The sequence below is a fragment of the Vidua chalybeata genome, chromosome 6 (assembly GCF_026979565.1).
Source record: "Vidua chalybeata isolate OUT-0048 chromosome 6, bVidCha1 merged haplotype, whole genome shotgun sequence".
NCBI classification, from domain to species: Eukaryota; Metazoa; Chordata; class Aves; order Passeriformes; family Viduidae; genus Vidua; species Vidua chalybeata.
In genome coordinates this window covers 14,676,337-14,698,886 of record NC_071535.1, presented here as the reverse complement: position 1 = coordinate 14,698,886, position 22,550 = coordinate 14,676,337, and the positions used below count along the sequence as shown (strand labels likewise).

General features: G+C 39.5%; 2 protein-coding genes and 1 long non-coding RNA gene across 4 annotated transcripts in view; 1 reads left to right on the top strand and 2 right to left on the bottom strand.

Annotated features, from left to right (window-relative positions):
- Positions 1 to 2,048, bottom strand: part of DICER1 (dicer 1, ribonuclease III) — a 66,091-nt gene extending 64,043 nt beyond the window's left edge. Inside the window, exon 1 of the mRNA XM_053945196.1 lies at positions 1,979 to 2,048. The gene's annotated coding sequence lies outside the window, so the exon portion shown is untranslated. The remainder of the gene's footprint in view (positions 1 to 1,978) is intronic.
- A 477-nt stretch (positions 2,049 to 2,525) lies between these two features.
- Positions 2,526 to 3,420, top strand: LOC128789852 (uncharacterized). The gene is made up of 2 exons (XR_008431548.1): positions 2,526 to 2,639; positions 2,717 to 3,420. It is a non-coding gene; the product is annotated as an uncharacterized LOC128789852 (long non-coding RNA).
- A 4,764-nt stretch (positions 3,421 to 8,184) lies between these two features.
- CLMN (calmin) overlaps positions 8,185 to 22,550 on the bottom strand; it is a 75,377-nt gene continuing 61,011 nt past the window's right edge. The window contains exons 8-14 of one of the 2 annotated variants that reach the window (XM_053945553.1): positions 22,061 to 22,143; positions 19,581 to 20,888; positions 18,276 to 18,454; positions 17,021 to 17,084; positions 16,370 to 16,431; positions 15,388 to 15,453; positions 8,185 to 14,849 (exon numbers count right to left, since the gene is read on the bottom strand). In XM_053945553.1, the coding sequence (XP_053801528.1) occupies positions 14,696 to 14,849; positions 15,388 to 15,453; positions 16,370 to 16,431; positions 17,021 to 17,084; positions 18,276 to 18,454; positions 19,581 to 20,888; positions 22,061 to 22,143 (1,916 nt within the window). In that variant the 3' untranslated portion in view covers positions 8,185 to 14,695. The remainder of the gene's footprint in view (positions 14,850 to 15,387; positions 15,454 to 16,369; positions 16,432 to 17,020; positions 17,085 to 18,275; positions 18,455 to 19,580; positions 20,889 to 22,060; positions 22,144 to 22,550) is intronic. The other variant, XM_053945554.1, reaches the window with a different exon arrangement.

The window sequence follows — 22,550 nt, the reverse complement described above, 5'->3', positions numbered from 1 at the left end:
ATGCTACAAATGAACAAGGTATTTTAAAAAAAGAAAGAAAAAAACAGTATAACTTCTAGAAAAACATTAGTGTAATATAACAGACAAAATAGCTTGGTTGGCTTCCCCCTACCAGTAACCAGTGGAGAACATGTATGGAGCTGTATAATTGCAGGGCAGGCAGAGGTACCTTCCACAGACCAGCCACCTTGGTGTTTGCCAAGACTGAAAAGATACTTTTGGTCTTAGACCCTTGGATGAATTTCACTACAAATTAATTGTTTCAACTGTCTGATAAACTTCTGGCATTCCCAACAGACTGATGCACCATGTCTCTTCAGTTATACACAGTGTAAAGGAATATCACATTTGTGTTCAGCCTGTAGGATACAGAAATCCTTCAAAAACAGGAGAAACAAGCAAAAAATCAACACTTCCCTCTTCTATTTTCTTCATTACTCTCTCTGTGATATTTGTTATCCCTTCAGTGATATGTCCTTCCTCATGTGAAAAGCCCCAGTCAATATTCCATTTACACTTCTCTTAGCCTAATACAACCTTTCTAAAGTAGAAGATAAACAGGAAATACCCAAACTGCATTTAATACTAAACATATGGACTGAGAACAGGTTTATACAATGACATATTGATGTCATTGCCTTCTCAATTAATTGTTAATTCTTGCATTAATCACTTTGTGGCTGCCAAGTACTGACCTGCCACTTTCACAGAACTGTATTATCAGGATGCTTTGAAGAACAGCAGTAGCTAATTCAGGGTCAACACTTCGGAATAAATATATACATATTTTTAACCCTACCAATTAATAAAGTAACAATCCAGTTATTAAAGATGTAAAAAAAGCATTTTCCAACTGAAAACTGCTAGTGGCATCTTCAAAGCTCAAGGACACAGTGTGGAAATAGACAATAAGAAAGACTCTTTTAAGAGAGGAACTCAGGAAAATAGTTATGAAATGAATTTCAGTTAGGGTCTGTCTGAACTTGCTAAAACAAGCACCACCTCCACCTACAGAACATGCACGTGCAGTCAGCATTTCAATAGAGCATCCAGAGTGGCTTAAAGAAAACACATAAAACACAGTACAACAGGGCAAACTGACTGTCTGCAAAGTTAACTGTTTTCATTACCACGTTAACGGAAAGAAAACGGAAGACAATCTTCCGACCTACATCCTTTCACCACTTGAGCCAACCACCTAACTTGAAGACCAAAATCTCAACATCCAAAATACTCAAAGCTGATCTGAAGTGCCAAACATCCTCTAGACTGTTAACAGTTAACCGAGGTTCACTATTCACTTTGAGAGTCACTTTTATTGAACACTAATTTCTGATTAAGCATAAAGCACACAAAAAGTACCTTTTTATTTTTTGGTCAGGTATCAGAATCATATCATCCCCCATTTCCTGCTCATGCGGCCTACATCTATATTACCTAACACAGCAACGAAGTCCTGTGCAAAAATATATGTCTTTTAACCTTTCACTTTTCAACGTACATTCACACAGCAGAAGGTCTGCCTTTAATCACGCTGCCTTAATTTGCCCTGGAAAAGGATGGAAAGGAAGCAAAGAAGAACCAAGACATTCTTATATGGCCTTCAACATCAGCACTGCTGAGTTTAAACTCCTTTACTGTTTTCCCCGACACGGCCGGCGGGCCCGAGCCCCCGGGAGGCTCCGGCGCGGCTGCCCGGGGGGCGCCGCTCACAGACAAAGCCGAGCGGGGCCGCAGCGCGGCCCAGCCGTGCGGGCCCCGCCGGCGCCGGGGGAGCTCCCAGGCCGATCCCGGGGCCCGGGCGCCGGCGGCCGCTGGGGCGGAGGCGGGGCAGCACTGCCCGGGCCCCGGGAGGCAGGGCCGGGCTGCCGCCATCCCTCCCCGCTGGCCGAGGCGCGGGGGCCACGGGAGCTGCGGCCAGCGGGCGCGACACACCCGCGTTCGGCCGCCATGCAGCTCCCGGCGCGCCATCTCCTACCTGCTCGGCCCGGACCCAGCCCGGCGCTTCCCCCTACTACAGGCCGCGTCTCATTGTGCTCCCGCCGCCGCCATTTCCCCGCCGCCGCCGCCTCAGTCCCCGCAGCTGTCAGGTCCCTCCATTCACCTGGGCCCAGGACGGCCTCCCCCTCCCTCCCTTGCCCCTGCGCTACGGCCGGCGCTACGCAAACGGAGCGCCGCCCCCGCCCCTCCCGCCCGTACCAACGGGGGCCGCCCAGCGCCCGCGGCGCAACCCCGCTCCGAGAATTCCGCCCTGCGCAGTCCGCACGCTCTGCATCCCCCCACGCTTTGAGAGGAAGCAGGCGATTGGTGGCCGCAGCCGGGTAAAAGGTGAAAGGTTCGCGAAGCGGCCAATGGCACGGCGGGATACAGCGACCGCCGGAGAGCCCCCGGGCGCTCACGTGCGTGCGCGCTCCCTCCCCTCCCCCGCCGGAGCCGCGCGAGCGCCCGGCCGTGCCCGCGGCGGGCGGGTCTCGCGCGCCGGGGCGGGGGGCGGCGGCGCGCGGAGGCGAGGGCGGCGCCCGCCATCTTGGGAGGGGGACGAGGCCCCGGCCTCGCTCCTTGTGCCGCTGCGGGTCATGGAGAGACGGATCTGAGGGAATGGGGTTGTTCTATCGCACGGCAAGCCCTAGGGGAAAAAGGTGATCCCTTTTGGCAATGCGGATAGAGAGCAGCCCTGAGCTGCTTTCTATCAAAAGTCCCACCTTTCCGCACACAGGTGACCGTTTCCATAAGAAGTCACTTTCCTGCCAAAGGCAAGGTTCTACTTTTCCATTGAGGAGCCTTTAGTCTTTGCTGGTGCAGGGCCCAGAAGGTGGAAGAAGAAGGGGCAGCTGAAGGTAGATGGGTTTTGTGGACTCCCAAGGCAGCATCTCCTTCTGTCACTGCATGAGGCAGATTGTTGCCTGGCTGGAGCACTGGTCTCACTCCAGTACTTTGGCAACACTCCATTGATCTAGTAGATTTTACTGCTAAATATTTTTAGAAGTGCCCTGAAATGTCTGGAATTAAACAGCTGGTGTAGGGTAAGGGTTTGCCAGCACCAAAACCCTTCAGCCAGAGGTGAATGAGTTACATTTGTGCTAAGCCAGAGGACCAAGTGAGAGTCTCCTGTGATCTCATGTGCTTGCACAAGGACTGGATGGTGATCAGCCTTGGTGCCTGATAAAGAAGGTGACCGTAAATGCAATGCCACTTCTGGCCAGCCACTGCCCTTGTAAGCTGTGTGGGAGGCAGTGTGTTTTCAGTGGAAGATCTGTTGCTGGACATCCGGCTTCCTCCTTCCATCTGCTCTCTACCAGGGACTTGCCATTGTAACAACTGCGCCTGCAAAATCAGTATGAAAAAGATAAAGCTGACTCTGGAGCACTTCTAAGATTCATTTAAATCAACCCGAATAAAATTACTGCAGATTCAAAGTGATCTAGAGGCCTGGGGTATTATCAAATTAAGTATTTTCTTGGCACAAACCTCTGCTGCCGTTTAGAGCAGAACTTCTTTAATGCCTGCCATTATGTTGCTAAATGTTACAGTACTGGGAATTTTTATAGGATTGAAAGGGCATCCTTCTGATTTTTTATGGATAGAAGAATAATTATATCCCATGACAAAAGCTGAGGAAGAAGAGCAGCTGTTCAGTCTTATCCAGTGGGAACTGTCAGAGCATATGGGTCTATTTTTCCAATTTTAGCTGAAGTACTGAAGGAAATTGGCATTCTTGATTCCTTCTAACATGAAATAGAGCAGAAAGAAACCCTCCTTAGTGCAGGCCATGGTTAAAGAATGAATTTTATCCATTTCAAGTAGGTTCAAAGAGAAAGCAAGCAGAATACTTAGAAAACAAAATAGACAAATACCAGGAGAATTCTGGAAGTTATTTTCTTATCAAATTGGGTGTCTTTCTCCACAGCTCCTTCCTCCTTGAGCCTGCCCGCTGACAGGAGTTTTTGATTTAAAAGCACAGGATACAATCTGTGCTGTTCCTTACAATCTTGTCCCCACTACCCTCTCTCTATTCTAAGAAAAAGATATTTGATGTCATATATTTGTGTAATTAGACCTAATCTTCAGAGTTTAACCCCAAATTAAAAATTTACTTTTATGTTGATTTCACAAATTCCTTGCAACGATTTTAAAAGTGAGATGAACTCGTCAATGTGAGATGCAACTGAAAATTCCACATATTTCAAACTGGTTGGCATTCAGAATTTGGTAAAAAAACCACACAACCAACCATAAAAACAAAGCAAACAGGTTGTGAGATGAAAAGGACACACTACCCAACTATTAAAATCTGGAAAAGAATAAGTAAAAATGTACCAAGTAACAGCATTCCCCATATCTTTAGTACTATAAATACTGATATTTACTCTATGGGGTAACTGCCGTTACACAACAAGAAAATAGGGACATTTATCTCCCTTTTTAAAAAAAATTAGTAAGGGATGACGAGTGGAGGCTTTTCTGTTTTTTTCTGTTGACTAAGATTAAAGAAAGATTCTGTTTGGGTTAGAAAAGAGGAAAATTGACATTAAAAATCACTTTGTCACGATGAATTGTCGTTGTTCATGCTATAGAACTGTCCAATCACACTGGTAGAAACGAGGCATTTCGGCTCCAGGGTCTAAAATGGGCTCTGAAGAGATTCCATCCTGCGAGACAACGGTGACCTCTGTTGTTCCCTGCTGTTGGTACCAGCCACGATGTCTTCTGGCCTTGTGTCGCACTGCTTCAGTAACTGTTACTGGTTCAGTAACGCACTTTGAAACAAGCTGGCAGTTTCCCAGGAAATATGTGCCCAAGTGTTGCATTCTAGTTACTAGCCAGGAAAGGATGTGTCTATTCTGCGCTCCACTTGGGAAATTTTTCCTTGAGGCTTTCCTCTCAAGAAGCCCCCAGTCTGGCTACCAGGTTTTCCAGCTCACAGCTGTGAATCACTGCTGGAAAGAGCAGTTGCAAACAATTTAAACTACGTTGCTAATAATAACACCTGCAGGGTATTATGAGAAAAAGCTGCAGGTATGATTATAGAGAAGGAAGTTGGAAGAAAGAAAGAAGATTCCATTTCTAAAACTGAAGCTTAAATTTTAACAAGGTGTTAGGTTGCATGAATCTTTGTCTCACCCTAAAATGCATTAAAGAAGAAAAAAATTGGCATGCTTTCCCAGTTCAGTGACCCAGACTTCATAATTCCAAGGATATTTTCTTTAGAGCAAGAGAAACTTCAGTAATATATATATTTTTTTACATCTTTAAATTACTGACATGAGGATATGAGCTGATGTAGTTTGGAAACTGACCCCTCTCTCTCCTGGCAACATTTCCCAGGCAAAGTTCCCTGCTTTTTCCTTGGATTTCTCCAGACTGATAATCTCTTCATCATCTTCTACTTACAGTCTCTAGAGTGTCTCTGTCACAGTGACATATCACTAAAGAAACTAAACAAATTTAAATCACTGGTAAGGAAGAAGGATGAAGAAAAAAAAATGTTCTGTTAGGAAAGAAATCCATTTTTGACCACATATAGCTACCAGTTGCTGAAAAAAAAAAAAAAAAAAAGGAGAACAAAATTTATGTCAACCACAAGATTTGTATTGAACTCCGAGCTTGTAATTCTGTTGGCTGTTCTGGAATGCCTCACAGAGAGAGAATATTTTAAACCAAAATTGGCTTTCAACTCCTCTAGAAATAATTTTTGACTTTTTTTGATTCCATGAAAGCTACAATGGGTTTGGATACTGTGATTAATTTTCATATAAATTTAGAAATACATCAAAAGTAGAAAAAGGAGGTAGTCACAAAAGAATTTGGTGTGACTAAAAATATCTCCTGAACATGGGCAACAAGAAGGAAAAGTTTTGCTCAGGTTTACTGATGATGTTAGCCCTTGAAGAACTGAGCACTGCACTGTTTCCTTTCAGGCTCGTGCCAGCAGGAAACCAGAGGAGCAAGGGGGAAAGGCTTTTCCTTTCTGCCTTTTCTAAAGATGGGTGCAGGGTTTCCTTTTTCCAGTCACCTGGGACTTCACCTGATGGGGTTTTTTTACTGAAAAAGGGGAGCAATTTCACAAGTAGCTGCAATGGCACAATGCAAAAGATAACAGAAGTTCCTAATGTCCTTGAGATATACCCTTGTTAATGCTCATTTATGCCTGAGAACCAAGAAATACCACTTTACCATGTATAAATCTATATGTATGTCAATTCTTGATAACATGCAGAAAATACCTATCAGCAGAGTGATAAATCTGTTCCCCAGGGTACAGAGCTACCATAAAAAAGAAATGAAAAATAATAATTTCAAAGTATTTACAGCAGATGGAGCTATAAATTTTGCTTTGATCATATATTATATGACATTCCAAGATAAAGTGTAGTTTGCCAAGGACTGTGGTAAGCCAGTGGTACTGTCTCACCAAGGAATGGAGTTAGTCACAGAAGGCATCTCATAAATTGCTGCAATTAGCTCTCCTGGGAATAATCCTTGTAACACCAGTAAAAATAACAACTCAAGGAAAGATTACCACCGGATATTGGTGTTGTAGGAGAGAGCACAGCTGAAGTCAAAGGCTTTGCTATATCCACTCACCAGTTTGAAGGTTCTCCTGCTCCTGCTGGCTTTTGTTTACCAACCAGGTAAAATGAGGCCTGAAGAGAGGATGAAGGTTTCAGTTTACACTACCAACAAGAATATGTGTGATGGCCACAGGTTATCTTTAGGAGGTCTGGGTCCTGCACAACCCAAGTGCATACTCAGAGTGTACACATGTGTAGGGCTTCTTATCTGAAATGAACCCTGTGCTTGTCTTTGTTGCTGCTAAGGTTCAGATGGATCCAGTGTGTTTCCAATACTGCATATGCATCATCTTCAAGCTACAATAACTGTGATTACACAAGTATAAGGGAGATTATTTTTGAGTTTCTCTCGGAATTACTTTTATCCCAGAGTAGTTAAAAGAAAACCAGTCCAACAGTTCCTGTCTTACTATGTTTCAATTTGATCTAAAGTTTGGATCTCATACCATTGTAAAAGTTTACTCTGCTTCCACACACTGAGATGACCCATCTTACCTATTTGAATTTTGCATCTTCCCCTCCCCAGTGCACTTGCAAATTTCTAAGCACAATGTCAGTAGCAAAAAGTGCAAAGTGTATTTAGAGATTTTAAAGTTTTGGTAATGAAAAAACATTTGGCCAGACTGGACAGGTCTCTGAGCAACCTGATTTGATGAAAGTGCCCATGGCAGAGCAGGTAGACTGGATAACATTTAGAGGTGTCTTCCAGCCCAAACCATTCTATGATTCTGGAAATCTACATTGCTAACAGGACTGGGCCCAAATATCCCAAATTCTCAACAGAATCATGAATATTCTCTTGCTATGTACACTTAGGTGTGGGGGAGGGTGGTCCAATAGGCAGGTACAACTACTGCAGGAGTGGTTAGAAGCACTTTGAAAACATGTGAGATGATTTGATTTTGTAGAAGGATTAGAGGAATATTTACAAGTCCTAAAGTGTGATACCCATGAAACTTTTAGAGAAGAAGCAGTCCTATACCTTTCCCATATGCCATTTCCTTTCAGTGTGTTTATCCAATTTAGATATATTTTTCAGGACACACATCATGGGGCTAATTCTGAACTGTATTGCAACTCTATTGTACTATATTTTCTTTTTCTCATATACTGCAAAGGGAATTAAGGTGTAGGGGGAAGTACATAGTAAATATGAAATGGTACTGCAGCTAGTAATTTACTAATCCCCAAGTCTAAACATGTATATAGAAACAGCCCAGATAAATTGTAGGAACAGTAAATAATTAAGCACAGCTGTTTTTGTAAGCTTTCCCATGGCTTCCCTTTATAATGCCAGTTTCTATGCATTAATAAATTAGTAATTCTTACCCTTTATAAAATTTTTGAATCCATTTGTTTGTTGACCAGAAAAAAAGGCCAGATTCTTCCTCCAAAATGAAAAGTCACTTTTTGGGTAAGTGGGAAACAATGCACTTTATGAATTTGCAGTCTTTACTGAGGTCTTTCCTCCTAGAACATGCATTTAGTTTCTGGACATGAAAATGTGTAGATAGATAAAAAAATAATATATATAAAAGATACAATATATAACAAAAACAATACATTCAACAATTAGAATCCACAAGGACAAACCCACAGGTAACAGATTAGATACAGGAAGCTTGTCCATTTATTTCAAAATTGGAGATTCTGTAAAATAAATTGGAGCTATTCACTAGTAAATACTATTCTTATTACAGCATAACAGTTTCTAAAAACATTTTGTTTACCAGCTATACAGAAGAATTTAGTTCTTTCTCACAAAAATTAGCTTTGATCAACTAGTGCAAACACCCAATACAAGCCTCTGACTGAAAGTATTCAAAAGAAATGTATTTGAAAGTACATGAAAATGCATTTCCTTCAGTATATCTGGACACCACTCAAATCCTCCCAGCATTTGTTCTCATTTAAAAAAAAAATCATTCCTTACCACTTGCCAAAGGAAACATGTATTTTAAATATTAGATTCTTTACTTACAAATTATTTATTTAGGATGAAGTCCCTCATTAACTCTTTAGCCATCTAGCACTTTACAGTTTAAACTAGAGAACTTTAACAAGAAAGGTAAAACCATTTATTCAGCTTTTTACACAGCGGTATACAATAGCACAAGGTGGTATGCCTACTAAAATGTTTTGTTCCAAGACAAAAGTACAAGTTGAACTTTTCATTACAATAAAAATACCTATTTGACTTGTGTAACTTATTTGGCATTAAAATGTGACTGCATTGTTTCTCTCAAGAACTCAGCAGCATATACGTTGAAAGTTAATTGATTCACATCAGAACAGTCATTTTGAAATAAACAAGAGTGATTTTCTGTTACAGTCTTAATAATGGCCATGGACCAAGGACCCCCCTGTACAAACTAGTCCCTGGACACAGCATATCTATTCTGTGAATCAAAGAGATTCCAGGAAGGCCCAGTGAAGGTAATGAAACTATGTGGGGAATAAGATATTACCTGGCCTTAACACAGCAGTCATGACCAGGAACTAGCCTTTCTTAGAATGGTAGGTTATAGTATTTCTTACTAGGGTAAAATAATTTTTATTGGTCCTTCTAACCTTTTCATGAAGAAAAAATATATTAATCACTCAGGGGCCAATTTTATGTTTGTTCCAGAGACATAGACTTAAGATATTTCCCCCCACTATGGGGAGAAATAACATGGGCTTCATTTTCCAATATCAACAGTAGCAGCTGCTTGGAAAGGAATTGTCAAAAGTGCCACTGGAAGGAGGTTTTCTATATCTTACATTTAGTGGAGGAAAGAAATACTTTGATGTTCCAGAATTTCAGTTAAGATAACCCTGAAATGACTATGGCACTTGAAAAAATAAGGATTAATTTTTCACCCTTTGTGAGCTCTGGAGTTGTGTGAAGCTATGGACAGAGGAAGTGAGTTACTCCACAGAGAACATGACTTTTCCATCTCATTTAATGTGCATGTATCCCATTCTCCTGCATGAACGGCTTCATGATCTCAGGCTGGTATGGGTGAGGACAAGCCACACTGTGTGTCCTGTTTATATACAAACCTGGAACATGAACAATGGTAAGTTGGGTAGCTGTAAATTAGTGTTATCAGTAGTGTGCCAGGGGAAGTTATTTACCTGACAAAAACCTGCACAATGCAGAAATACAAAGGATTTAGTGGTTTTACCTCCATTCAGATCTGCTATCTATAATCTCAATGGAAACAGCAGGCAACCTATTGTCATGGTATGAGCTTTTATATAGCTGTAGCAGTTTGGGAATTTCCATGGCCATACCCCAGCCTGAAACTTCACCCTTGTTTTCCAGTTATTTGTTCCCTGCTGCTGTTCTCTTAGTTGAAGATGGAAGTAGATGTTAACTTCCTCTCTTTGGAGGGTTGATTCTGCAGAATTTAGGCAAACAAATGCTCTGTGTAAAATGGAGGTAACTGAAGTGAGTGGTGTATTGTTGGTGTACATTGGATTTGCATGGGCATTGCATAGGCTTCAGCGACTTCCTGGCCTATGTGGTTGATGCTGATTTAAGTGCCCTCAGGGCCAGATCTTGTAGTGTGTGCTTAGCACACAGATGTGTTGCACTGACTTCCACAGAAGTAGAGGAACTGAACACATCACTGGATGCATTCACGTTTGTGCTTGGCAAGAAGGGACTCCCAAGTATTTAAAGCTAGCATAAGTGATAATGCACAGTTATAATTATTATTGTGTTAGATGACTGTATGTGATACCACATACACTGGCCAAATGAATCTCCTAATGCTCGGATTCTTTGAGGATTAGTGCAGAGAACCCTAAAACCCCCCACTGGGTATGGCATGGTACCCTTGTAAACTCAGTGGAGCACTACTTGAATAAAGAAGTTACAGTCATACTGAACAGGAGTAAACTGAGAGTGTCCAGAAAGTGTGATTTAGTGTGTTTAGACGCCAGCTATCAACATGTAGAATCTTCAGCCTCAGGAAGTTTTAACGGAAGAAAGTAGCTCAATCACTCAGTATATTTTGCAACTTTAGCTGAAAGTTTAACATCACAAAATGACATATTGCTATGCAGCTTTAAGAATCACACAAATGTATTCAATCATTTCCCCTGCTTTTCAGATCTGCTGTTCATTAAAAGCTCTTCTCCTGTTTGCAGTTTCCGGTTTTCAAATGGATGACACAACCAATGCATAGCTTAATGTTCATTCTCATGAGTCATAATTAATAAATAATCATATCACATACATAGAATTTTACAGGTACTCTTAAAATGGTTTTATAATTCTATTAAATATAAAGATAAAATAATCACTGCTATATAAAAAAATCATTTTAAAACAGCTGAACTCTCAAGCTTTGCATAAAATTCTGTAGACACATTCATTACAAACTAGAAACTCAATAAAAATACATTTTAGAGCTCAATCTTTCAAAAATATTCATGGCGTTGAAAATTGATTGTCGTTTTTTACTGTAGTCTGTGTTTGCCCTGCCTTTGCACTGATAATTTTCTGCAATTTGGCAAAAGCTATATTCTGGTCAGTTTGTAGATTATGTGACTGTTTTACTCACTTCTTCAACTCTAAGTCATCTGCCCCATAAATGTTTAGTGGGGTTCTGTCTTTAATGGTGTATCTTTCCTTGCACTTTCTATAAAGTCACGATGAAACACTTTGTGGTTAAGTTACATGACTACAATGACATTGAACCATCCTACATCCAACAGTTGCCACTTTTTAATGCTGCTTCTGTGAACACCAAACATCCTTTATCCAGTGATCCTCAAGGCACTTCCTGACACTTACACTTCACAATGCTCTGCTACCCACATTTGCTCAAAATCAGTAGGTTTTAGAAAGAGTCTTAACAGATCAGTACCCCTGTGTACCTGAATGCAGCTGCCAAATCAACATACCATATGTGGTCAGTTCAAGCTTAGCATTTTTCAACCCAGACAAAAGTTCAGCAAAACCTCTGTATTCAGACAGTGCACATACCTATTGGAAAATGGGTAGACAATGGATTGCCCACCAGAGTTTAAACCCTCCACTATCACCAGCCAGTCCTCTGGGCAGCAACTTAAAATAGGCTTTGCCATAATAAATGTTTTATAATCAGGCTTTTAGGCAGTAGCTCAGAAAAGGCCACAAACCCCAAAACCAAGCAGTGTTTTCAGAACAGGGCACTTGCATTAAGGAATTGGATCTTGCACTGTGGAAGAAGAGGTGCAGGCTCACAAGTCAGTTTAAGTGGGGGAAGCTGCTGCTTATGCAGATGTCAGTCCTTACAGTTCAAGGTAAATGCAAAAGTCTTGAAGAGTTCAGTTTTTTTAAGCACAATTGACAGCACTGGTATAATCACTCAGCGCTTCACCCTGGATCTTCTCACCCGTGGAATGACTGGGTAAGGTACACTGCTTCTGTTATAGCACACCCACAACAAAACAAACCTAAAAATTGAAAGCAATGTAATACCAAGTATCATGGAATGGCTTAGTATTTTTTTCCATCTATTTTGGATGGAAGAAGCAGTCTCTGTCTCTCAATGGGACAGGCTGGAAAGTGTACCTCAGTTAAAACACTGGTGGAGATGACCAGTACAGTGGGGATGTGGGATGCTGTTTAACATTTAAACTGCTCACTTCAGTGTATCAGTCACTGTTCATCAGTGGCAGGTAGCAAAGAAAATCTTGGGTTTTCTCCTTCTTGGAGAAAAATACTGTGTAATGATATTTCTGGCATCAGCGCGTTCCCATTCACCTTTCCATTCTTCATGGAAGTTATTTAGCTAAGACATCCAAAGAGCTCCTCATCCTGATTCATTTTCTTAGGAGGAAGGAAAGAAGAAGAATGCATACTTCACTGAACTTTGATAGCTGTTAAGCCCTATAAAGAGACTGTAAACCAACTCCAAATAGCCTTTGCTGAAGTGAACATGGAAGAACCAGAGTAAAGATACAAAGGGTCAGAAAAAGTTATCATAAACCAAAGAAGCCTATGAAGAGTGGAACATAATGAAAAGCTGTCAACATTTTGCTCCAAACTAGTGCAGTACACTACAGCTTGCAGCTATTAAATAGATGCCATATCCCAGCCTGGTATTCCCTGGTTTTCAGGATAAGCATAAAATGTTTCTTGTACTAAATTTTATTCTTTCAGAGGAGAAAGCACTAACCCTTCATATTTCTATTTAGTCTACTTCCAGAAAGCACCTTCAAAAATTCTCATATAGGTTTTCTTTTGGAAGAAAGTATCACTGTCTTCCACAACAAGCACAAACAGGTTCATGGATCACAAAATCAGCTGACTCAGAATCTTGAATGCTTTCATGAACAGGATGAAAGAAATTTAAGCTGATTTAAACCAAATTAAGTTGGGACATTTGGATCTCTTCCTCATCAAGAACAATGGATCTTATTTCTAGGTTCATGGGGTGAATCCAGCTGTAGTCAACAGTGGCAGGGCAGAATACAAAAGATTTCAGCTTTGTTGAAAGGGCTTCAGAATTTTATCTTCAATGTTTAAGATCTCCTGTCATTCCTTACTTCTATTGAATTCTAACTACAGCTCAGAAGAAAAATCCTAGGGGAACAAAAAGCTTATGAAGAAGAATGAAGTGTGATAGATGGTTAGGATTGCCCCAGCAGATAACATGACTACAGACAGGTTTTAAATACCTGTAAATAAATTGCTGTATATTTTGATGTATCTTGATCCCACGTGCTATTAGTTCATCTGAAAACTTAGCCAGGGTAAGGATACATCTTATGCTACAACACATTATGTAAAACTTATAGCCATGTCATTTAATTTTCACTCAATGTAAAATTATAAAACCCTTCATTTTAGGAAGCACATTGCATTCTACCTTCTGAATTTTCAGACGGAAGCAGCAATGTGATGTAGTCTCATAAAGCATACCATGAAACTAAAAATGTGCCAATTAGAAGTAGTGACTTCACTAAAAGTCACATGGAGAGAAGTTTCTGCTATGAAATTGAAGACTTCTCTTTTGTCCTACAAAATGGATTACACCTTCTCTGGCTAAAATCCTATATGAAATATCCTAAAGTGATCACTGATGTGGACAAAAACTACAAGTGGCAGAAGTAGCTCAACTGTGCCCATGGATAAGCCTCAGGAATCTCTTCAGTCGCACTAGGAAGTCAATACTCGTCAGCATTTTTCTGTATTTAGTTTTACATCTGTCATTTCTTTCTCAATTGATCTGGACACTTAAAAGATCTTTCTAGTTCTTTTACCATGCCCTAGTGCCTTAACAGTAGCCTCAGCAAAACTGGTTACCTGTTATTTTTTGTATCTGCAAAAGAGAGAAATCTTTATGTGATTTGTTAATAAAAGCAGCAAAGAAATTGTAGCAAAAGCAGACTCAGAAGCATTGAGGTACTTTTAAAAAACTTTAGTTTCTGGCCTGAGATTTCCCATATAAGAAGCAGCTAGCATGTAGGTTCTTCACACTTCTCCGTACCCAATTTATTCCTAAAAATCAAACATACCAAAAGGTACAGGATAAACATTACTCTAAATCCTAAAAAAATCAAACTTCCCTACCCCAATAAACCCTCAACCTGATTTTGTTGCTCCACTGGATTTGCTGCTGGAACTGTAATCAGTTCCTGATGTGTGTTTCACTACCTGTAGCTCTGCTCTGCCTCCAACTCTTTCAAAAGGAAAATGTGAAGAAGCATTTCTAGCCTTGCCCTTGCAGGTGGTCAGATCCAGAGGTAAGTCAACACCATCCCTCTTCCATAGCTATCAGGCCCTACATAGCAAAGTGAAGCCAGAAGAATAATTTTTGAAGACTAGAGCTCTGAATTGTTCATACTTCTACTGATAATTATCTGGTTTTATTGAGCATCTTATAAAGCAAGGCACAAATGTACAAAATCGCATCTACTAAATCAGATAATTTTTATATATATTTACACAATTACCATAATATAAAACGTGCTTTGACACTGTCATAGCACAACAGTAGTGGAATTGAGGACAACCTGATAATAAACACAAATACCAGGTCCCGGATTTCTGTTTGTGCTTCACCTGAAGGAACATATTCATATCCAGATACACAAAGCAATCCAGCCACCATCCCTTTATTTTCCACACCTCACACAGATCAAACTTTGTTGCTAAGAAGCTGTGGAAGGAGTAAAAGGCAGTAGACCAGCACCCAAAAGAAAATAACAAAGTAGAATAGCTCTGGCTGCTCAAAAATTGTTATCTCACGAGTTGGTGCTGGAGTCTCGCTTGCTTCCAAGTCCTTTTTCTTCCTGAAAACAGGAGAGAATTCAGTAAGAGGCAAGGAAAAGAAGAAGAAACCTTCAGTGTTAATAATTACTGTGAAGATCAGAGGGTGGTCTAAAAGACAGCAGTTTAATGAACCTTTTCAGTCTAGTCAGTTGGAGGGCCTCAGCTGACTAGGAGGGACATATTGGGCTTTAGCAGTGTGTTCCTCCCAGAGTCAACATATGTAAGAATCAATCTTCTGAAAACTCAGACAAATTCTCAGGTAGTTTAAGTAAGTGCCATTACAGCACAGCCCTCTGATATAAGGAGACTTCCACCTGTCAAAAAGATGCCCTTTTATTTTCAGAACAGTAAACATAGCACTGGGCAGCACATCTCACACTTGCACAGTTTTGCTTATACACTGGATCTGACTTGATATACTTTCCCCAAATCATCTACTTTCAGAGTCCCTCATGCTAGGCACTAGAATATTAAACAGAAAAAGCCCAAGACTTCCAACCAAGAAACCAACTAGAAGTTGGGGGTTTGTAGGACAATTCCAAAATTTCAACTTCACACCTTTCACAAATTTCCACGTGGTTCATAAGGACAAAGCCTGATGGATTCTGCCAGCACCACTGAGCTCTTACAGGAAAGACAAGGAAAAGGTCTTATTTAAAAAGGCACAAGCTTTTTAAATACAGTCATTTTATAATTTTCTAGTAGTGTAAGAAAATCATTCCAGTAAACTGTTTTTAACCTACTTTTGGAGAAAAATGGTGTTTTTCTGCTTGGGGCCTCCTACTGGATATATACCTGAGTATTACATGAAATTCACTTAATATCATGTATCAAATTGTACAACTGATACAATTGTAACAACTATTTGTGTATTTTTTTTAAACAGAGAGAGAGAGAGGCCAGTGGATCCTGATAATATTTTGTGTGTTTTCTGCATCTAAATATAACAATCATTTTACCTAGAAGTTCAAAGAGGTACTATTCAGTATCAGCAAGAGGTAAAACCTAAAGCGACCCTTGTTTCTTATAGATATTTAGACCCTAATACCAAAGGGATGCACACTCTGTGTTCATGACCAGTCACCCTAAGTCTAAACTAAACACACATACAAAACTCATACATGCTCCAACAGAGGCCAGTCCTCCACTGAAGTAATTTACTTTCCCTGACACTGATCTCACTAAATATTGTTTTGACAGTCTTCCAAACCTGGAAAGAGTCATTGCTGCCAGAGGGCTTAACATTTGAAGTTGTCTCACTCTTCTCTCAGCCTGAGATATTCACCACGTGGGGAAAATGCTCAAAATCTTGCTTAGACAGCTGAATCTTTCAGGTCAAGAAAAAGCATTTTAGTCAAGGGACAGACTGAGCAATAAGGAAATTTTGTATCTTACACCTATGGGAAACGTGGACTCTGAGCCATTACAGAAGACAGTTGCTACCACTATAATTAATTTCCAGCTCTCTTTGTATCACTTCTAGTAGTGCCTAGGAGTTATGGCTTCCTTGCAAAAGTCAGTCTGAATAAGAAACACTCACCCGATGATTAATGGATTTTCACCCATATCTGTCATCTTCGGCTCATTTACACCATAGGTTTCCTTAAACAAACCAGGAATAGATTAGATAACAAAAATAAAATTCAGCATCTCACAAAGGTGGTAATTGTGTATTTTATGCGAATTGTACCTAATGTTTGCTCAAATAAAATGAAAGCGTGCTTATAAACATATTTTCCGTCAGCACATGATAATATAATACAACTGCTACTGTGAGGAAAAGGGACGGGGCCCAGTTTTTCAGAAACAGTGCTCTTCAGGAGACACCCAGCATTTTTGCAGGGTTGAGACCAGGGCATCAACATTATACAGAGAATGAAAAAACTAAAAGAAACTGGAGCAGCAAACAAAAGCAGCTTCAAACAAGCAAAATGTTGCAGCTATACAGGTATGATGAAGTAAGATTTAAAGTTACAACAGATTTAACTGTAGTATTAGGTACTTCTTTGTGAATTTGCTTAACGTTCAGTTTACTGTTTTTAGGAGGATGTTTGCAACTATGCCTGGTTTTAGCACTAAAATTATTAGAAGTCACCAGACTTTCATACTGTTAGAGGCCTTTTTACAATGTGTGAACTTCTGGAGTTTGAGGGAACCAGAGAAACAGCAATAAATAAATGTCCACACTTACCTCCTCAGAAGCATTACGAGAAAACCTTTTTCGGAGATGAATGTTGGCATCACTGTCACTGCTTCTGTATGTAAAAGCAAAGTTTTTAGATTCATAAAGTTTAGCTTAAAAGAGATACTGCACATGGACGTGACAGGTTTAAGCTACACAAAACCACAAATATGCATTGCTGCATGTATTAGAATATGGACTGGAATTTATCAGTAACATGATAAAAATGGATTTGGGAAAATCAGACCCACAATAAAAAAATCATATTCTCAAAAAGGAATCTTTTCTGAAAAAATGTATCTGAGATATCACTGACATTTAACTGAGAGTATACCCAAGTTTTATGGCCATTGATATAAAAAAATCGGACTGACAAGGAACAAGCTTGAAGGGGACAATGGGTTTTTCTAAGCAAAATCTCAAATGCATTAGAGTGCTCCAGTGATAAGCATCAACAAATTACAATTCATGTCCCACTCAAACAGATTACCTAAAAATAAATTAGAACATAAGAAAAACCAGAAGTAAATGAAGCAAAATTAGCTGAGTGTCCCTGTACTGGGCCTGGCTGGGCTGCAGTTAAATTTCCCGAGAGCAGTGGGCTGGGGCTGGGCAAGAGGCTTGGAGGGGACACAGCTGGGAGAGCTGACCCAAACTGACTAAAGGGCAGTGACACCCACAGGCACACTTGTTCTTATATCTGTCTTGTGAAGCAACCACTACACCCTGCTTCCCAGGAAGTGGTTGGACACTGCTGTGCTGATGGGAAGTAGACAATAAATACATCTTTTTTGGTCTTCTAATTTGTTTCCACGCATGGCATTTGTCTTTTCATTAAAATGCCTTTACCTTGACCCATGAGTTCTTCATCTTATTTTCTCTCCAACACCTCATTTACTTGTTCATAACCAGAAAAAACATCCAAAAAGTATCTACTGAAATCAATCTGTGTCATGCTTCCACATAATGTCACAATGTACATGGACTTTTTAATCTACATTACAAAATAATCTCTCTGTTAGAAAAGCAATTATAACACTTCCATGTTCAAAATGCACTGGGCTTCCACTTGGGTTTTGTGTGGAAAAGTTTGTAGCACAGTCAAATCAAGTCCCACTGAATCACTCGACATATTTAAGAGAAACACAGGAAGAAGCCAATGAATCCCAGTACTTCTTCCTAAAACAAGACTACAATAAACAATGGACAGGACAATTTCAAAAGACCAGTTAAGTGTATTTAAGACAAAGTTAATGTGAAATACCTGGTAAATTCCTGGAATTCAGCATTTTCTTCCAGGTCATCTTGTGATAGGGTAGTAGTGGCAGCTTCTGAGATCTGCAAATCTTCTTCAATCATATTTTTCTCTTCCTCTTCTGTATTACTATTTTCGTCTGGTGTCTTTATGGCTATTGGTAAATCCTCTAGATGTTCTACTATGGCCTGTTGAAATTAGGAAATGTTCTGCTTTAGACAACATGACTGATTCCCCACCCTTCTAAATATCTTAGTGGTACAACATACTTAGACACTCAATTGCAGAGAGTATGAGACTGAAAGTCTCACTGAAGAGAATAAAAAAGCAATTAATTTCTTGAAAATCTTTTGCAATACACTGAATCATCAATTCAGCATACATACATACATACATATATAAATACAGTTGGAAAGTCAGTTCTTTCTATTAAGAAGTCATGACATGACATAGCTCTTTGAAGCAATCCACTAGACTTTTTTAAACCTACCCCCAATTAGTCCTTAAAGTTAACAGCAAACTGACTTCATTACTGTAGTTAGAGTCAGGACCAAAACATGTTCAAGCAAAATGTTTAAGCAACATGTAGAGCAGCATTAAATAGACACTCATTCCTGAAAAATGCTGTCAAAAATTACTATGCTGGAAAACATGTAAGGTACTTCAAAAACTGGTGTCTGCAAGAAGAGATGCAGGAGCAAACTGCCTAAACCAAATACCCCCAAAGTACCCACTTCTTTCTCCTCCTCCAGTGCAGAGAAGCCTTCATTTCACCTATGTAACATATCCTACTCTATTTTTGTAAGTTTTTGTAGGCAAACTTACTTGGATTGAGACAAAGTTATCATTGCCTGTATCCTTTCTTTAGAAGCAATACTAATTTCTGTTAATATTATTACAGATTATTAGAAATACCCTCACTGGTAATCTATTATGTCTAAGGATTATACAGAAACCTCTAACTATTTTAAAACATAATAAAAACCCACATTTTTGCTGTACTTTTAGGTAATCTTTTATGCTTAGGGATTACAGAAGCCTCAAATTATTTTAAAACATAATATAAATTCACATTTTTGCAGTGCCATTAGTATTAGGACTTATTTTCTCTTTTAATGTCTGATCTTCTCAGGGATCTGCAATTCCCTTCTTTCCAGTAGGGGGCTGTGGCAAACAGTGTAATGGAACAGGAAACCAAGTACATTTTAAGTATTACTCCCAAACAATGCAAAATGAAAGCAAATGAAAACTGCTGGGATCTGATGCTAAGTCCACATATATACAAAAAGAAATGCTGGTAATAAAATAAAATACCTCAGGATGTTGTGGAATAGTGGAATCTTCATGGTTGGTGGCCTTATTGCCATCTTCTTCTATTTCTAACTCTTCTACTAGTAATGGCACTTCTTTTTCATCGGAAGAATTCACGTGACTGCTTGTTTTTGTAGTTTCCTCCTCACTGTTCTCAGTATCTGTTTCTGACAGAGGGGTACCTAGCTTATTCTCCAATTCTGACTCTGGAGCATCTTCCTTGTGGTCCTGTTCTGGTAAGCTCTTGTCATGTAAAACATCTGTTACTGTTTCAGAAGAAGCTTTTTCATTTCCTGTATCATAACCTTCGATACAAGGCTCGAGGTAAGCGTTCAGAACTGCTGATATGGGAACATTATAATGTGGATAATAAAAGAGATCATGGGGTATCACAGATACTTTTGAAGAACTGGGTAGCACTTCAGCTGCAGATTCAACTTCATCACAGCTGTCCAGGTCCTCTGGAGTTTTAGGTACATCTGAGAGAGAATCATCAGATATTTCATGCTGTGTAGACAGTTCTTCGCTTTTGAGATTAGAACCATTCAGTGAACAAGGGGTTGTTTCTATTGTCTCAAGGACAGGTGATTCTTTTGTATGTTCATCTTGTGGAAGTATTTCCTCATTTAGAAGGTGGAGAACGTATTTCTGTGTATCTTCTTGTTTTGATGTATCTTCTGGTAAAAGAATTGAAGACTGAGGTTTACTCTCTTCGACTTTATTAATAGAATCATCTGTAAGTATACCTGAAGTCCAGGATAATGGACTCAAAGAAGAAGTATTGGCTGAAAGGCTCTTGGTTTCATTGTCATATTCAGTAGGGGTCTCCTTAGTTAATTCTTCAGAGTATTCTTCAAAAGAGTCAACAGAATTTTTCTGATGTGTCAAAACAGCTGGAGAAAGGTCATCATTTTGTTTCAGTGGATCATCAGAGATGCTTTCTTCACCTGACATGAATTTATCATTTAGAACCTCCCAAGAGGAATTGGATTCAAAACTGACAGGTCCTGTAATTTTCAGTGAGGTAGGCCTTTGAGGCTCCTCTTCAGATGTTCCCTGTAAATCACCTAACCCTTGACTCAGTTTCCCATTACAATTTTCAGAAGTAGTTTCTGATGGGATCCTCTCAGGGATATCATGAATATGGACCTTTGGAGGAGCTGGATGACTCCTCTCATGATTAACAGTATACATGTTTTCTTCATTTTCACTTAAAATCAAGATTTTGCCTTCCTTTTCTGATGGTGTGTCTTTGATGTGGACATATGTGGACTCAATTGGAAGCTCCTTGTCAGGATCTGAAAAGTCTTCCTGTAAGTGATGATACACCATTAGAAGACAAATCCTAGCTCAGATACCATTTGACATTTCCCAAACACAAAGAATAAATACCTAGTATTTCAGTCCATTACCTTATGAATGGCCAATTAATGACTGACATATTTTGAAAGTAGGAAAACAAATTTGGCAAGTCAAGTGCCTTGAACAAAGCTCAGTGTCAGGAAGGCAGTTGTACAAGATCAGAATGCAGACAAGCCTACTCCTCAATTGTTAATGTATTTATCTCTCCCTGCTGCATCTGTGGAGACAACTGACTTGGCTTTTTGACACAATCCTAAACCCTGGGAATAACATAAATCTAACAACTCCAATAAATCCACTGTGAAATATATTGATATACCAGATTATTTCCTTCCAACAGACTCTATTAAAATAAAGGTAGTTTTTAATGTTGTTCATAAAAATGTCAACAAGTCTTAATGTCAACCAATCTTATTGCTCATCTAATCTAATAATAATTATTAGATTGCTATAATAATTTTAATTCCAATTACTTTAGTAATGCCCACCAATTTTATCAACTACAAAATATATCCCAACTGTAACCTTCAGCCAAGAAATGAGAGAAAATGCCTGTTTTTCCAAAAGGCCTTTGCCAATTCTTGACACTGTCAACCCTTGCTTAATCCTCAATTCTTTATTTTTGCATCAAAGTCCTGGTCATTTAAACTGCAGTTTATTTCATGCTTATAATGAGTGCTTTTTACTGTTGTATTGACAGGATTCAGCTTTTGGTTTCTTGTGTCTCATACCTGCTAAATTCATACTGATCATGGCCCTCAAGCTTGAGAAGATAGAAGTAAAAATTAAATTCTAAGTCCAATGAATCATATAGATAAAGGAATAAATTTCAGCCTTATTTAAAACCAATATAGCAAAGTAGTAGATCCCTATGAAACCAATTCTAACCTCTGAGAATCACAATTGGCTGTAAATGTATAAATGCACAATTCAACCTAAAACATTTTAGTAATCACCAATGAAAGCCTATTTCACTGGATTTAACAAAAATTTGAAAAAATAAATCCAGGTTTGTTGTTTATTTTAAATAGCTAAGAAAGAAACCTAGAAAATAAATGCGACTTTATTACGTACACCAAGGCAAATTAAAGAAATTACATGACATAGCAGTAAACACATACCCCTTCCAGCTCTGGGAAGTGCTCCAGAAATTGTGCCACATATGTCACAATTGACTGTTCATCGGGGGACTCCACCATGATATCTGTGGAGACAGACGTGAGGGGCTTGAACACACACAGCTTTGAAATGCTCTTGCAGAGGAACAGATTGTCAGACATTTATCCTGCCATTATGGGCACAGAAATAATAGCTACAAACACTTTTTTTTTTTTTTTTTCTGACAGATAAGAGAGATGCTCTTCACGGCTGATGGCACTTGACAGAGTTCTCAACATCCTATTCACATTCATTTTTTCCTATTTCCAAACACATACTGAACCCCAATCGGGGTTCCCCTTTCATTCACTTTTATACTGCCATTTATGCTGTTGTCACTAGACAGTTGGCTGTTGTTGAGCGACGATACAGAAGTTTATTTTTATCAGAATGGCCCAGTCTTCTAACTATCCAGGTGATGAAAGTGCAGTTGTGCTTTCAATCATGACACCA